Raw genomic sequence first — 18,274 nt, 5'->3', positions numbered from 1 at the left:
GATGTCATGCCAGGTGATCAGGAGAAATTAGTTCAGTAAATTGAGTTGGAACAAGTTCAGAGTTGCTGCCACTGCACAGCTTGTGATAGCATCAATGTGCTCGCCAACAAGAGCAAATAAAGCACTACGCACGAGCTGTTACAAAACATAGCCTGAGCTTCACAAGCTGTTATGGGTAAACTGAACTGCTACTGTGCGTACGCTTGCAAGGAGAATATCTAGGCGAGAATTCTGTAGAAAATAGAGACAGCTCCATCGTACGAAAGGTTCGTGACAGACATATGGTGTTAGACTCCGCATGGGTAACAACAAGAATTGTTTTGAAGATTACCCCAAAAGGTGAACAACCTCTGATATAGCAATGGTTTCACTGTGAAACATATCCAGTGAAAATACAATAACAACATTTTTTCCAAGCATATTCGTTCTTTCGCTAATTTGACACGTACTTGATTGCACATGTATTAACAAAGTAATATTTCTAATCCAGGCCGTAGTAATTGATGAAAGACCGCTCCAGTTACTGATACGCCACTTATTTTAGCCCACGACGGGTTTTAGCATTCACATCCAGGCGATTGCTAAGTGGAATAAAAAAAATTAACAATCCGATAGAGTTAAAAGTTACATATCACTGACGTGGAAAAAATGGGCGTGTCGAACTGTTCAGTTAGATACATTAAAATATTGGCATCCTTTACATTTAAAAGAAGTTATGTTCTGACATATTTGAAATTTAAAACTGCATGGTTACCGAAACAGCTAAAAGTAATTTTTATACTAATAAAAATTGAAAGTAGTTGCAGTGGACGGTGTGTCCAGGTCGAGCATTCAGGTACGTCCACTAGTGAGGGCCGGCAAAAGTTAGAGCACAGGGAACTGCAGAGCGGAGGGCGCTAGCGTATCAGGGACACAACGTGGAACGGCTACTGCTGGGACGCTATGTCATGGCAGTCGGAGGCGGACGTAAACAAACAGCCAACCTACATACGTGTTTCACCCTTCAGTGAAAGCAGATGTGAAGCATGGTGATAGTGAAAGCCGAAACAAGTGAAGAAACGATATAAATTATAGACAAACACATATCTGATAAAAAAAAACAATGTAATTCAATATATGCATCATCTACAGGGTGTTTCAAAAATGACCGGTATATTTGAAACGGCAATAAAAACTAAACGAGCAGCGATAGAAATACACCGTTTGTTGCAATATGCTTGGGACAACAGTACATTTTCAGGCAGACAAACTTTCGAAATTACAGTAGTTACAATTTTCAACAACAGATGGCGCTGCAAGTGATGTGAACGATATAGAAGACAACGCAGTCTGTGGGTGCGCCATTCTGTACGTCATCTTTCTGCTGTAAGCGTGTGCTGTTCACAACGTGCAAGTGTGCTGTAGACAACATGGTTTATTCCTTAGAACAGAGGATTTTTCTGGTGTTGGAATTCCAACGCCTAGAACACAGTGTTGTTGCAACAAGACGAAGTTTTCAACGGAGGTTTAATGTAACCAAAGGACCGAAAAGCGATACAATAAAGGATCTGTTTGACAAATTTCAACGGACTGGGAACGTGACAGATGAACGTGCTGGAAAGGTAGGGCGACCGCGTACGGCAACCACAGAGGGCAACGCGCAGCTAGTGCAGCAGGTGATCCAACAGCGGCCTCGGGTTTCCGTTCGCCGTGTTGCAGCTGCGGTCCAAATGACGCCAACGTCGACGTATCGTCTCATGCGCCAGAGTTTACACCTCTATCCATTCAAAATTCAAACGCGGCAACCCCTCAGCGCCGCTACCATTGCTGCACGAGAGACATTCGCTAACGATATAGTGCACAGGATTGACGACGGCGATATGCATGTGGGCAGCATTTGGTTTACTGACGAAGCTTATTTTTACCTGGACGGCTTCGTCAATAAACAGAACTGGCGCATATGGGGAACCGAAAAGCCCCATGTTGCAGTCCCATCGTCCCTGTATCCTCAAAAAGTACTGGTCTGGGCCGCCATTTCTTCCAAAGGAATCATTGGCCCATTTTTCAGATCCGAAACGATTACTGCATCACGCTATCTGGACATTCTTCGTGAATTTGTGGCGGTACAAACTGCCTTAGACGACACTGCGAACACCTCGTGGTTTATGCAAGATGGTGCCCGGCTACATCGCACGGCCGACGTCTTTAATTTCCTGAATGAATATTTCGATGATCGTGTGATTGCTTTGGGCTATCCGAAACATACAGGAGGCGGCGTGGATTGGCCTCCCTATTCGCCAGACATGAACCCCTGTGACTTCTTCCTGGGGGGACACTTGAAAGACCAGGTGTACCGCCAGAATCCAGAAACAATTGAACCGCTGAAGCAGTACATCTCATCTGCATGTGAAGCCATTCCGCCAGACACGTTGTCAAAGGTTTCGGGTAATTTCATTCAGAGACTACGCCATATTATTGCTACGCATGGTGGATATGTGGAAAATATCGTACTATAGAGTTTCCCAGACCGCAGCGCCATCTGTTGTTGGAAATTGTAACTACTGTAATTTCGAAAGTTTGTCTGCCTGAAAATGTACTGTTGTCCCAAATATATTGCAACAAACGGTGTATTTCTATCGCTGCTCGTTTAGTTTTTATTGCCGTTTCAAATATACCGGTCATATTTGAAACACCCCGTACATACTATATAAAACAGTCTGAAGATTTATTTTCGTCGCCTTCACTGTCACGCCCGGCCGTGTCGGTACGTGTAAGACTCATTATCTGCTGCAGGATGAGCTCTCATGTTCCGCTGTGTCCGCAATAGATGAATCACTGGGGTCATTAGTTCCTATTATACTGTCGTCAGTTGCTATTTCCATTACGCCATCGCACTTCCTGTAAATCATGCTCCGCTTCTTGCACTTTTCTGCAGTTCCCTTGCAAATCGTTCGGACCGACAGAATTGAAAGCGTTGTCTTTCAATTTTTTGAGACTGGCCCCAGACATGTCGCCAGAGACGTTGGGCTCTCTCACGTAGCGTTTAATTTTCGCCCATGCAGGTTCAGCTGCGTTTTTAACTTTCGTCCCCCTGAAATTTGAAGTTAAAATATTAAGACTGAATAATATGTAGTTACTTTAACGGAAACTTTTGGGCGAGAGAAGTCGCTTTCCAATATTTTCATACTGTTATCCCCCACTCTTCCAGGTATAAAATTAATTACTCCATCTGCAATAAAATCTGGCTATCATCGACTCCGAAAATACGTAAAATAATCATAGGCGCAATTGTACGCCGTGAGGAAGCCGTCCTGGGTGCTACGACGTACTCACTCTGCAGTATGGGAATCAGTGTCCAAGTTGTTATCAGTTTCGATAAAGTCCAGAATGTAATCTCTTAACATAGAGCAAAAACAACCGTTTTGCAGGCTCTACCGATTTCCCAGGAAACAAAGTTCCCTACGAGTTACGACTCCAAATAATGTTCCGAGTCAGAAACGAGGGAGAAGTTAAAATTACTAAAGAATTGAACGTACCTTTTCCAGTCATGAAATTATAAACTTCCGTAAATGAGTTTTCTAGCTACATTCCAATATACATTATCCCATTGCATGAGATGAAATGTTATCACAGTTAATTAAATTTCAAGATGGCAGCTTACAATGCCGCTAATTACATGTACACTGCGATCCTCCTCTCAGCAATTCTAAATCCGAAGTACTCCATCCAATGCACACGAGATGTTCCACGTTTTACCCACACATTTTCATATCATGGCTCAGAGATAATTAGTCTCTCGCAGTCGTAAGGAGTCTTTGAGCCGTATAAAACGTTTGCTCGACAAATCTGTTTTTCGAGCCAGCACTGACCGTTACCATCGTGCATCGTGCTGAAGGCACTTCCCACGGTAAAACATGCAATACAAAAATCTTGCATCAGCCAAAATTTGACGCATGTCAGATTGCTATCAATTCACGACACATCGAGACAACACACAATTTGTTGAGCTTCCCTAATGCTCTTCACATGTGCAGGCAAACGAGACCGCAAAAGAAAAATGTCACCACGGTCTAGCAAGAGATTTCGTTTGGTCATTACGAATCCCATTGACTTAAGTAGAGGTTTTAATGAAGTACTGCTCCACCTCCAGTTTATCTTCTCAAGCAGCCCTTGAACAAGGTCGGAGGCATTCCTTATAACCAATTCATCTGAAGTTGTCGACTTCTTGAATATAACTGCATCTCTTCGTAAGTAAGAAAAAATAAAGTAATTTCAACCTAGCAGCTGAGTAGCTCGAAGCATTGTCGAATATTAATAGCTTTGCACTTGTACAGTACAAATTAGGACTAAAATTGATCTTTTCTTTCCTGGAGTACCAGGTGATCCGCCTGGATGAGAGCTTGCAAACTTTCTAATCCTATCTAATGTTCGCAGACTTAGGCTGGTGCAAGTGGTAGCCCTCTGAAGAGTGTAGCAATTTTATGTTTCCCGTTTCCACCTCGCAGCAGTCCACCACATAATGCATCATTTTATGAGCACCACTTCGTACCACGAATCTCCCATTCCTTTTAGGAGTCGCGGGTGCCGTACTCGAACCCTCTGGGGCAGCGTCTTCACTCGTTTCAAGGAGCAAACAAGCAATGCACAACACAATGCGGAGAATACACGAGGCATTCGGTAATGGCTGGCAATGCTGCAAAAGCGGTGGCACATGACCGACCTCTGCCGGAAACTTGAGCAACCATAGATCAAAACAACTCCTACCTAAAAATGCCACGATTGCTCGTCCAAGCAATACAAGAACACGTCGACTAACATGTAGATGCAGCTACGAAGTGCGAAGTACCTTTTAAGGAAGCTGTCAGTTACGTGGCTGCATATGCCCTAGACTTAAATGTCCATAAATTATCCATTCTTCGTTGTATGGAGAATGACAAGGTTATTTTCGATACTGTGCATCGTGTGGATGTCTTGTATGAGGTCAACTGCGAAGGCGGAATTACTTTTAAAACGCTGTACATGGAACCAACATAATTAAAAAGAAACAAGAAAGAACGTGGGACCTAATATTCTGTCCGTGTGTAAGCTTTTGTTTTTTATCTTCCATCGTGTAAAATATTTATATATCTATGAGTTAAAAACGGCCGTGAACTTAAATGAAACGTGTGCCAGCAACTTGTGCAGCCTTTCATTAAGTGAAAACCAACTGTGGGTTAAGAGCACATTCCCAACATGATGAAAATAATAAATACTGTATTCCTGTGTCAACACTGTAGACGACAACAGCGTACGAGAAGGCATCCAAAACAAATTTCATCATTTGTGTCGGAAAACACAAGCCGTATAACGCACGACGGGGGTTAAAAATGGTAGATTGAGACCAAGAGATGAATACAGTAAACAGATTCATTAGGATGAACATTGTTGCACTTAAGCCGAGATGAAGAGGCTTGCACCTGATAGGGTAACTCTTGTTCGCCCACGCACCCCCCCCTCCCTCCCCCTCCCCCCCCCCCCCCCACACACACACACACCCTCACTCACTCACTCACACTCACACACGGAGAACGTTCAGAAAGTGGTTTATCTGCGACTTACCTTTGGTGAACCTATCAATGACAGCTTTCCTTTCTTCCAGTCTCCTGATCGACCAGGAGCGTTGGCAGCCCTGCGACGGCGGCTGCAGCAAACGGCGCTGCCGGAGTTCCCCCGGCACAGGCTACGCATGCTCTCCAGGCTGGCCGATGGTGCCTTCGGCACGGTGAGTGAGTGACTTGACATCTGTGTACCTTTTTTTTATTGTTTCATCACCCTCGTTCCATATGGGCATGGTGTTCGACTGTCAGTGGTAAAGTTAACCCACTCTTCAGCCAGTTGACAATAAAAGCTAAATGAGATGAAAAATACGAAACTTGAAGGTGAGCTACAGTGAATTTTAAAAAAAATTTGAACGTGAAAAGGAAATGGAAGTTTTTATGTATAAGATGTATGACTTCCTTTGCATTTTGTTAAAAACAGTTGTACTGTAGAGTAAAAACAGAAACACAATAAGAGTAGATTTAAAAATATTATAAAAACTGTGACATCGAACAGTGATGGTAGAAAGAAACAAGTGACAGGCTCTAAAGCTTGAAGGACCTGCCCTCAGATAGGTAACCTGTTGTTGACAGGGAATAAGCTGGTCATTGAGGAGGGAAGATAAAGGGAGCTGGCATATGGAAGCGGGATGTGTGCTGATTTATCGATGGTTGTGGGAGTAGCTGTTAGCATACAAGAGGGGTAAGAGTAGAGGGGGCATCAATGAGGCTAAAATATGGCGGTGAAAAGGGACTAGGGAAAGAATGGTGGAAGGAAGGAAGGGAGGGAGAGGGAGTGCTGACGAGATGGAACAGGTGGGGTGGGTTTAAAGTCGGTGGGGACTGTGTTCATGATTTGGGTTGGGAGACGGTTGACATTTCTTTGGAAGAGTATGTGGAGGTTGTGTAGGTGTAGGGTTGGCGGGGTGTGTTGGTAGAAGCGCAGCATCGTTCCAGGGTTGGAAAGTGAAAGGAACACTATAGGATTATTGGAGTCGAGGAAGTTGTTCGGAGATGTTCAGCATGACTGAAGAGAGGTGGGAATTTTAGTAAAGAATCCATGTGCGGGACTTAGAGAACTTAGGCAGGCGCATAACCATGAAACCTTTTCATTGCAAAGGATAGGTCAGATGAAGGTTTTGTAGGTGTGGAGGACAGTGGAGAGAGGCAATGCCCAAGTCAGTAATTTTAGTCTGTTGTGGGCTTTCCGTTGAATGGTTAGTAGATGAGGTTCCCATGTTAGTTGCCAGTGAACAGTTAGTCCAAGATATTTCATTGTATTACTTAACTGGATAGGGCAGTAGTAGATGGTGAGGTAGAAGTCATGGAGAGAAAAGGTGAACGTGATATGTCCTATAATTATTGCCTGAATTTAGGAGGGATTGATCTTCAGGAGCCATTTGCTACAACAGGAGTTTCAACTGATTGAGACGGGTTTGTAGGGACTTTTGAGATTTCTGGAGTGTAGGATAAAGGATGAGGAAAAGCGGCGTCATCAGCATAATGATTCACTTGGCCTTTTGGAGGTGGTGCTTAGAGGCATGCCTGCAGTGGGTTGGAAGATACAGGAATTGGTGACAAAGCATCTACTATCAGAAAGGAAAGGCACGTAAGACACACATAATGAAATGACTAAGCCTGGAGTTTGAAGAGGATACCAAATGTCACACACGTTAGTAGGATTTCTCTAGTTCGAGGAAGAAGAAAATACGGATTTATGGGTGTTGAGCTGATGGAGTAGGAGATGGGTGAGGTGCAGCAGGCCTACTTAAGCGGCCCACAATGTCAGCGCTAAACTCCTGCCATGCTCTAGCGAAGAAGTGTGGCAGTTGTTCCAAAACTGAAGAACCTAAATTCCGCCATTGGCTGGACGAATGTGGCAGTGGCCTAATGACTAAGATATTAAGGCAAACAACGAGAGCATACTGAAGAACAGAATAAAGTATCTCCGTTGTACCGTCATTGACAGTGGATATTAGATGGTTAGTAATTGTTACTATCAACGAAATTCTCCGACAGCCGGGTAAAACTGGTTGTCGTCAAAATAAAATACAACAACATCTATAGATTAGGAACAGCCGAGGGCCTATAATACTACAGTTAAACGGGTGTTGGAGAACTTCATTGATATTGGCAACGAATAAAAGTGTTTTGTTTCCTCACTCCTACTGATTAGTGAAGTCAGTCTTTAACTAAGTTTCAAATTTACGTACTTTTCTAGAGTATCACTTGCGGTTACACTGAGAACTTTGAGTTCATTCAGTTTGGTAGAAATTTATAAACTCAACCTTATGAGAGATTTGGTGAAATCGTACTGGATCAACCTGATTCTCTAACTGCCGCTTCCTTCCCTACTCTCAGGTAAGAAATCCATAACCACAAGATACATTTACCTGTCAACCTACGGGTCGTACGTTAGGTATCTCGTTGTACGGCACATGTTTCTAGCTCTACATGACTACTTTAAAATTCGCAGTTAAGTACTTGGCAGAGGGTTCATCGAAACACCTTCAAATTATTTCTCTGCTGTTATACTCTCTAACAGCGTACTGGTAACACGCACTCAGAAATCTGTCCATGTGAACACTGACTGTTCGTACTTTACTAGAATGATCATTTATCCCAAGTGGGTAACAGCAAAATATTTTCACATTCGAAGTAGAATGCTGATATCATTAAAACATATTGCCGCAACGAAAACCTCTATGTTTCAGTGATTGCCACGCGAATTCGCGTATCAGTGCCATGACGTTCTCTCTCCTATTTCGAAATATTACAAACCGAGCTACGCTTCTCTGAACGTTTTCGATGTTCTCTGCGAATCCTACCTGATGTGTAACCACAACGAGCAATAATACTCCAGAAGAGCGCGGTCGAGCGTAGTGTTAGAACTCCCTTTAGCAGAGCTGTTGCATCTTCTAAGTGTTCAGCGAATAAATCAGCGTCTTTGGTTAGCTTTCCGCACTACATTGTCTATATGATTGTTCCAATTTCAGTTATTCATAATGGTAATCCCTAAGTATTTAGGTGAATTCACAGCCTTGAAATGCGAATGATTTATCGTCTAACCCAAATTTATCGGATTCCTTTCAGCACTCATGTAAATGACTTGACACTTTCCATTAATTAGAGCCAACTGCCACCTTCCGCCGACCGAAGTGGCCGTGCGGTTAAAGGCGCTGCAGTCTGGAACCGCAAGACCGCTACGGTCGCAGGTTCGAATCCTGCCTCGGGCATGGATGTTTGTGATGTCCATAGGTTAGTTAGGTTTAACTAGGTCTAAGTTCTAGGGGACTAATGACCTCAGCAGTTGAGTCCCATAGTGCTCAGAGCCACCTTCCGCACTGTACAGGTATCTTGGCAACTGATTTTGATGTACTGATGACTTTGCGACATGGTAAATGACAGCATCATTTGCAAACATTCTAAGAGGTCTGCTCAGATAATCTAAATCCTTTATGTAGATTAGGAACAGCTGAGGACCTAAAATACTTCTTTGGGGAACCACAGATATCAGTTCTGTTTGACTCGATGACTTTCCATCAGTTACTACGAACTGTGACCTCTCTGACAGGAAACCACGAATCTAGTCATACAATTGAGACGTTACTTCTTTGACAAGCAATTTCATCAGAAGTCATTTGCGAGGAACGGTGTCAAAAGCCTTCTGGAAATCTAGAAATATTACGTCAATCTGAGATCCCCCGTCGATGGAAGTCATTACTTGAAGTGAACAGAGTGCTAGTTGTTTGCACAAGAAACGCTATTTTCTGAATTCGTGATTTTTGCCAGTAGGTCGTTTTCTTCGAGATAGTTTCTGCCGACGCCGTTATCTATCAGATTAGGACAAGAGACAGAATGCTTACGTAATTCAGGAATATTGTTCAGACGCAAATGAAGTTTCAGGGAGCCTTTCTACTGTGGACACCGCTAATTCACAATGCTGGACTGCCAGTGGAAATAGCCCCACTACACTTGGGGAAATATCTAAACTGAAAAAGTTTGAAGAAGAATTAAAAGTTCGCTCTCTGCAGCCTGTAGCCTGTTGAAACGGAACTAAATGATGCTAGGGCATAAGGTAGCATGCTTGCGTACGAAACAAAGGGACCCTGCAAGTCCTACTGCAAGGTAAGAGGGTCAGTACGTACTGGCGGCGGACGGCTGCACCAGTATTCACCGCTAACGGACGATAAACGAAAAACACACGACTAAGTAACAAATCAGAAAGAGTGCGGTTTTGAATACGCCCTGCACTTGAGTTACAGAATGTAGTGTATCATCCTATGAATTGTACTCTGCAATTTTCTGGCCGTTTTGTAACGTGGATGCTGTGCTTCTACGGCTAAAAATATAGCCTGCGTTGCCAATCTTGCAGAGAGTCACACTGACCTACCACTGTTTTGTCTTTACGAAGGCGGTGAGGACGTTTATGGCTTTAGAGATGTCCCTATACACGTCGTCCCAGTATGAGTCTCTCTCTGTAACCGAACAAAATTTTAATGGAAACAGGTTTCCTAATAGCCAATGGACTATGAGATCTTTAACGAAAATTTACTATCAAAAACAGTCTTGATCACAATTTATTTATTACGGTGACCGGTTTCGACCACTACTGTGGTCATCTTCAGACCAATGAGTAAGAACCTCCTGCTGGTGGTAAATCAGGGAGGTCTGCTGGTAGCGGAGGCACGTACACACGATCCTTGATGAAGCCCCAAAGGAAAAAATCGCATGGCGTTAGGTCGAGTGAACGTGAAGGCCATGCAAAGCAAGCCCTGTCATTGGGCCCCTTGCGGCCTATCCAGCGCTTGGGTACAGTGAAGTTCAACCAATCGCGTACTTCGCTATGCCAGTGCTCAGGTTCTTGGTAAAATTGTTTCAGTTGCTCTTTCATTCCACACGTCATTTATAACTGTAAGTTTAATGTAATAAATATTATAAAGCGTTAAAACCCGGCTATTCATTTAGAAACACCATGTATTTACACAGCGTAGTGCTACAGATAAAAGTGTTTGAGTTGCTCCTTCATTTGACATATCATTTATAACAGTAAGTATCATCTAATAAATATCATAAAGTGTTAAAACCCCAATACTCATTTATAAACACCCTGTATTTACACAGCGTAGTGCTACAGATAACAAAATGGCTCTGAGCACTATGGGACATAACTTCTGAGGTCATCAGTCCTCTAGAACTTAGAACTACTTACATCTAACTAACCTAATGACATCACACACACCCATGCAGGCAGGCAGGATTCGAACCTGCGACGGTAGCCGTCGCGAGGTTCCAGACTGTAGCACCTAGAACCGCTCGGCCACCGCCGCCGGCTACAGGTAGCAGCTACATTGTTTTTCAGTACTGGAAAGCTACACTACCGCCAGCTACTTTTATTCCTAATAAGTTTACGACGGTAAGCATGTAGTGTTGTTTAGTAATCTCTGTAACTTCTTCACTCCAACGGCTCACTTGGAGAGAGTTTAGTTCGGATTCCTGTGCCAACTTCACTTCTGTCTACTTCAGTAAGAGAGTGATGAACACAGACATGACACTGAATAGTATTCGATTTATTATGATGATTCTGTCTCGATACATGGAGAAGTCTCAATAGTGTTCTCCATTTTTCAGATGCGTAAAACGTATATGCTTATGCTGTGTTTCTTACAGTTTATTCCAGAGAGTAACGTGGCATGTGTGTGCACACAGGTGTACGTGGCCGAGGCGGACGGAATCCCAGAGTACGGCAGCTCGGCGACGCTTGGGAAGCGCCTGGTGGCCGTCAAATTCCTGCCCACCGCCTCCACCGAACAGCAGAGGTCAGTGCGTGAGGTCCCAAGTGTCGTAGCAGCGTGATTCGTACTCTTCATTATCTGTCTTATGTACTCGTTCTGAACATTTCGGTTTCAAATTGAAAGCTATGTAGCAGGTGTTACATATAGTCTTCGTTCAGTTAAGCATGAAATGAATGTAACTTATCACCTGAACTGCAGTAAAATTGTCTATACATTTTACTTTGTAACTCCACTCACTGTAAACTGCCCTGAAACACATAAGCGTGCCTGCTTAAAACCTCAGGTTTTTGCTCCGTGACGTCGAAAATCTTACGTCCCACCCGCAGGTCGTTCGAGGCGTCGCACTGATTTGTGCATTCATGAAAATGATCTCTCGGTTTAACATCTCAACTCAATGCGCATTCTGCCATGAGAGCATCCATCTAAACACAGCGCACTATGTACATTAGTCCCTAAAATATTACGCATTTCTAGTTCCATAACTACAATTAATATAAATTTGATTTAAACTGATTTGTAGAGATTCAGTTTGAAAGCATCAGCTATATCGTTCTAGAAAATTACATTCCTTTGAAAATATTACAAATCGTCGGAGCAACTTTCTGGAAAATAAATGACGTATGTTCTTAACTCCACACAAAGAGTGACGTTTCCTAAGTTTACCTATCTAAATAAACATTCGTTTGCAATTATTATTCTGTAGTTATGGAGAAAAACGCTAACTGAACTGTTTTATTCGTTGCACTTACCATTCTGTAAGTTGTGGAGAAAAGACTTTAACTGAACTATTATATTAATTGCCACCATGGGATGAAATGCAAATAAACTCTCCCCTCCCATCTTCCATCTCACATTCACACTCACACACTCACACACACACACACACACACACACACACACACACACCAATCCTGAAGGGATTTGACTGACTTACATGTAAACGGAAATGTGTTATTGTTTTAGCACTTACTATCCATAGTCTTATAGTGTTGCAATTCCACAGATATACAGGTATTCTTGGGATATGAACTGCAAATGTCAGGCATGAAGTCAATGTTCATCTACATCTACATCGTACTGCGAAAGTCACCTAATGGTGTGTGTGGCGGAGGGTACTTTCAGTACCACTTTCTGATCCTTTCAACCCTGTTCCACTCGCGAAAAGTGCGTGGTAAAAATAATTGTCGGTAAGCCTCTGCATTGGCTCTAATTTCCCGAATTTTCTCCTCGTGGCCAACACACGAGATGTATGTGGGCGAAGTAATGCGTTGTCCGACTCCTCTGAAAAGTGCTGTCCCGAAATTTCAACAGCAAATCTCTCCGTGATGCATAACGGAAAGAAAAGTTACGTTGTTACCAACTTTGCTTACTTAATGTAGTTTTCCAGGCATTTCACCAGAACCTGTAAAACTTCTGGGATGATGTTAGGTTCAGAAACCTTCATCTGTAACCGTAGAGTGACGAAAGTGTCTCCAGAAGGAAGGATTCCAAAGTATCGGTAATAGCACACCGTCCCCGTATTTTACATTTTCCTTTCGCTATCGTTCGCCCGAAAGGATGAGGTATGGTGTCAAAATCATGAGTCAAGTCATTAAACACAGTACTTCTCTCCACTTTATCTCCTGCACCAGGCTCAAAGATACATTATGCGCAATGTATTAACTATCCCAGTAGCTGGTCCTTTTTATACGATTTCATCTCTCTCGAAATACATCGCGTCTACATAGTTCCGTTACAGTTTGAGAAAACCATTACTGCGAAAATTATTAGAGATACAGAATCGTCGTTTCCTTTAAGACATTTAGCAACTCTCAAAGCTTTGTTTTCTTTCCCGTTCGTTGCAAATTTTCTTTGGCAGAGGAAACCATAACGGTAAATGTTTACTTAGACATGTCGGAACTGTTCCTGTTATCGGACATCAAAGAAGTGCAGACATTTATCATCTCCTAGCATGATGGAAGTCGAACGTGCAGTAAGTGCTGAATGACACATTTCCTGAAAAGCGTATAGGCCTTGTGATCCCCACTGCATGATTTCCCGCTCTCCCGATGTCACACCATTAGACTTCTTTTGTGGGATTACGTAAAGGACCGCGTGCATACAACAGTAGTCAGTGACGTTGCAACCCTTAGTGTACGAGTCACTGAAGCTATCACAAGAGCTGGCGCTGGAACGTTGACCTGTATGTGAGCTGAACTGGAATGTAGGCTTGATGTTCTGTGAGTGAAGTTGGGCACGCAGTGAAATTCTGGCCTAACCGAAAGAAGCTTTGAGAGCTGCTAAACGGTTTACGACAAACCACGAAGCTCTTAATCTAATAATTTCAAAGTTATGACTAAATTATCTCATGTTTAGAAGAAGCGATCTGTTCAACATTCTAAAGCCAAAATCGCGTTAGTATATCTCTATTTTAAACAACTGGTTTTGACAGACTTTTCTGTCATATTCAGGTCTTGAATACTTTTGTTACAAAACGTGTTGATTATGAGTTGGAACCTCAGGCCAAGTTATCACATTAGTGGACAAAAGTAGCATATTTTACAAAGGTTTGTCAAAAACAAAAGAATGAAAAACCTCGAGCACTTGGCCGTGACCGCAGGTCTGTGAACGCTACATATACAGACATGACCAAGTGTACAAGGTGGTTTTGTCAGTAAAAGTTTTATTTTAGTCAAATCATTATAAATTGTGCTACATGTTATCCACTAACATGACAACTTTGCATGAGGTTCCAACTCACAATGAACACGTTTTGTAACAAAAATTTTGAAGACCTGAAGATGTCAGCTAAGTCTGTTGAAAGAGGTTGGTTAACACAAAGAAATATTTAGGTGATTTGGGCCTTAGAAAGATTTTTTCCAAGTTGTGAATGTTTGAAAGGATCGCAGGACTTGACATCCTATATACTGACTGTGGCGACAACTGCTGTCAGCTCGTGGTCGTGCGGTAGCGTTCTCGCTTCCCGCGCCCGGGTTCCCGGGTTCGATTCCCGGCGGGGTCAGGGATTTTCTCTGCCTCGTGATGACTGGGTGTTGTGTGATGTCCTTAGGTTAGTTATGTTTAAGTAGTTCTAAGTTCTAGGGGACTGATGACCATAGATGTTAAGTCCCATAGTGCTCAGAGCCATTTGAACCACTGCTGTCAGCAAAGCAGATGTCTTGATCACTGGTACAGTATGCGTCGTTCTGTCGAGGTGTGATTGAAATCTAAAATGCACCCACGTCGGGAAAGGGACCTCTAACCGCACGCATGCCTCTTCTCGCATGTGAGAAACGGACGGGTGGCGACTAGACGTAGGACGCACACGTGTGAAGCACCTGGTGATTCACCGTTGTGATTGCTCCGGTGCTCTGCAGACTGCTACTGGAACGGAGCCGACTGTTGCAGACAAGACTTCCTGCGCGACGTGCGCATCCTGGGCGCTCTGGAAGACGCGAACCTGGCGCGGGTTCTGGGGCTGAGCACGCGCGAGGAGCCGCTGGGCGTCGTGCTGGAGTACCTGGAGCACGGAGACCTCACGCAGTTCCTGCGCGCGCACCAGCTGGCCGGCGACGCCGCCCACTCCACGCACAACACGCTCAGGTGCGTACGCTTAAGCCGGCCTCACGCAGGATGTGTCTCTCGTCTTGAAGAGCGACAGGTGTGGTTTCCATCGCGGTTGCTGCACGCTTAGGAACGAGCTGGCGCATCAAATGGACCGTACTCCGCGTTTACATTTGCGACCCGCATCGCTCTCCAGCAGCTGCCTATCGTTTGGTTGGTACATCGTGGCGTTTTTCCGTAAGTTTAAACACAACAGATACAGAATGAGATTTTCACTCTGCAGCGGAGTGTGCGCTGATATGAAACTTCCTGGCAGATTAAAACTGTGTGCCGGACCGACACTCGAACTCAGGAACTTTCCCTTTCGAGGGCAAGTGCTCTACCATCTGAGCTACCCAGATACTGACAGAAGTAAAGCGGGGAGGACAGGGCGTGAGTCGTGCTTGGGTAGCTCAGATGGTAGAGCACTTGCCCGCGTAAGGCAAAGTTTCCGAGTTCGAGTCTCGGTCCGGCACACAGTTGTAATCTGCCAGGAAGTTTCACAACAGATACAGATAACAAAGAATTTCCTCATCAATCACATACTCATCCGTCAGTGTTTACAAAAGTCGACCAGTGTTGGGTAACTTTTCGGTTCCACGACTGTAGAAATGACGTGGTTTTGAGGCGAATAACTCGTTGGGACCGCTTTTCCATCCGGAAAGGAAGGTCTTTGAAGGCTGGCCGATAGAGAGCGGAAAGGTAAACATCTGAAGGTTTAAGATGAAGTCAGTAAGGTGTGTGCAGAATGACTTCCCAGTCCAACTTTTCTATAGTGCTTTTTCTGTTCAGTCTAGCAGAATGCCGGCGGGCGGGCATTATCGGGCAGTAGCATCACTTCACGCAGTATTCCTCGTTGCTGATCTTGGACTGCGTCTGCAGGACGTCTCAGTTATTGACAAGAAATGTCAGCAGTGATGGTTGCACATCGGGGAATGAATTCGTAATGAGACACACCGTCGCTCTTCCAGCAGATGCGTGGTTCTTTGTACGTGGAGTTGCTGTTTCTTCTCTGTTTTTCTCTCACCATTCCTTTCTTTTTCTTATGTCTGCATGAAGACACCATGTCTTGTAACCAGTACCAATACATGATAGGAAAGGTCGGTGTAGTTCACGAACCAGCTGATGACGAGCAAGCAGAGATACATATATATATGACCACCCGCTAAGTTTTGGGATTTTGGCACGGAGCATGTGGTTCCCATACATCCGATTTGTGAACCATCCCCATTGGGTACAAACATCACACGGTACAGGAATGACTACACTTCATCACATTCGCAGCTCTCGAGTGCAATGACGTGGATCATTGTGGATTAACGCGTTTAAACGATCTTCATCAAACTCCGCAGGCCTTCCTGAACGTGAAGAGTCACTACTGTCCAACGGCATTATCCCCATACACGATTTCAAGTGTTTGTGCCTGCCTCCGCCCGTGTCACCCCTCTACTGAACTCAAACAGAAGAATATATCGAAATTGTTACGACTCCATTTTATAGCGTCCACAGCTTCACTCACTATCACCAAATGACAAAATAACGATATGTAAACTCAAATAGCAACAGTGACATATGAATAAAGAATGACAATCGATAAAAAAACCATAGAAAACGGAATAGCAAATGCAAAACAAAAACGCAAAGAACATATGCAACAACTTAATATAGCTGATTTCAAATCAAATACTTAGTTTGTGAAAATCGACACACGTATTGCTCTAATAAGAAGCATATTCCCTGCCCTGTCTGTTCCATGTGTGATACATATAAATAAACGTCATTATCCAGAAGCAAAGTACAAGGCAAAATAGTCCCACGTCCATTTTGAAAGCATATTGGTTTTCAAAAGTTCGATTACAAATAGCGTGCAATGATTTTACAATATGAAAAAGTTCTTCAGAGACCACTACCAGTTACAACAGTTGCTCACTTACTTAAATGATGTAATGAAGCAACATGTTGCGAGGTACAAACGTCATGTTCTGACTACGGTGGGAATAAAGAAACATTCAGTAAAAGCACAGTAGTTCTTTATAGTCTCTGTAATTGCTATGGTTATCCTCCTGAGGAGGCTTGGATGACCTAGTACGAGGGATGTTGACTTAGTTTTTTGATTTTCTGTTCACACAAAAAGTGTAAACAATCACTCATTTCGTTCAAATGAAACAGCTGACTTGAGTGTTCAGTTACCACCACTGCTGTGACTCATCGGAGCGTATAAATTAATTTTGATAAACATACAAAGGGTATTCAAAACACTACATCACCAACAACTTTATTGGCCAGTTGAAACAAGATGGCTGTCAAAACGAAGGTTGTTTCCTCTTGCAATGTCTTCTGCAAGTCGCGCTGTCACATTTCTGATATTAGTTGACGAAATGCTTTACAATAAAACACAGTGAAAGTTTTTTCGTAGAAAATCATTTTAATGAATTACAATGTTGTTGCTACTGGAGAATAGATTCATGTATATTCTTAATCATTACATTTGTTCTATTTTAACATTGCTGAAGTGATATATTTATAATTCTTTAAAATAATTTTTATAACATCATTACTAACACCAAATTGTCAAGTCTGTCTTATTTTTATATATTTCTTCAAGGAACATCTGACAAGGGAACCTCCCCATCGCACCCCCCTCAGATTTAGTTATAAGTTGGCACAGTGGGTAGGCCTTGAAAAACTGAACACAAATCAATCGAGAAAAGAGGAAGAAGTTGTGTGGAACTATGAAAAAAATAAGCAAAATATACAAACTGAGTAGTCCATGTGCAAGATAGCCAACATCAAGAATACTGTGAGCTCAGGAGCGCCGTGGTCCCGTGGATAGTGTGAGCACCTGCGAAACGAGAGGTCCTTGGTTAAAGTCTTCCCTCGAGTGAAAATTTTACTTCCTTTATTTCCGCAAAGTTATGATCTGTCCGTTCGTTCATTGTAATAAGTTTAGTGTCTGTGTTTTGCTGGATTCATATGGTCCACGGAATACATCTCGCTCTCGTCCAAAGTAGCGAACAGTGAACTGCCAGGCAGGGAGCCATGTTAGCAGGGTACTCTCTCCTCCGTGCGCTGTAGTCGACTGACGTCGTGTGTTTCGATGTTTGTTTAGGTGTAGCGTCCCCATACTACGGCGCAGTTACCTCGGACGGACGAACAGAGAGTAATTGCTTGAAAATAAAAAAATTAAACTTTTCTCTCGAGGGAAGGCTTGAACGCAGGACCTCTCGCTCCGCAGCTGCTCACGCTAACCACGGGACCACGGCTCTCCTGAGCTCACACTATCCTTGATGTTGCCTGTCTTGGGCATGGACTACTCAGTTTGTATGATTTGCTTATTTTTTC

At 43.3% G+C, this 18,274-nt stretch overlaps 1 protein-coding gene across 1 annotated transcript in view; it reads left to right on the top strand.

Moving 5' to 3' along the window:
• The window catches only part of LOC126260170 (discoidin domain-containing receptor 2-like), a 132,892-nt gene that overhangs the window by 94,097 nt on the left and 20,521 nt on the right, over window positions 1–18,274 (top strand). The window contains exons 11-13 of the mRNA XM_049957434.1: window positions 5,618–5,740; window positions 11,265–11,374; window positions 14,738–14,932. Coding sequence (XP_049813391.1) covers window positions 5,618–5,740; window positions 11,265–11,374; window positions 14,738–14,932 — 428 coding nt within the window. The remainder of the gene's footprint in view (window positions 1–5,617; window positions 5,741–11,264; window positions 11,375–14,737; window positions 14,933–18,274) is intronic.

This window comes from Schistocerca nitens, chromosome 5, assembly GCF_023898315.1.
Source record: "Schistocerca nitens isolate TAMUIC-IGC-003100 chromosome 5, iqSchNite1.1, whole genome shotgun sequence".
NCBI classification, from domain to species: Eukaryota; Metazoa; Arthropoda; class Insecta; order Orthoptera; family Acrididae; genus Schistocerca; species Schistocerca nitens.
Note: the sequence above shows the minus strand (reverse complement) of the source record. Positions and strands in the feature narration are given on the sequence as shown.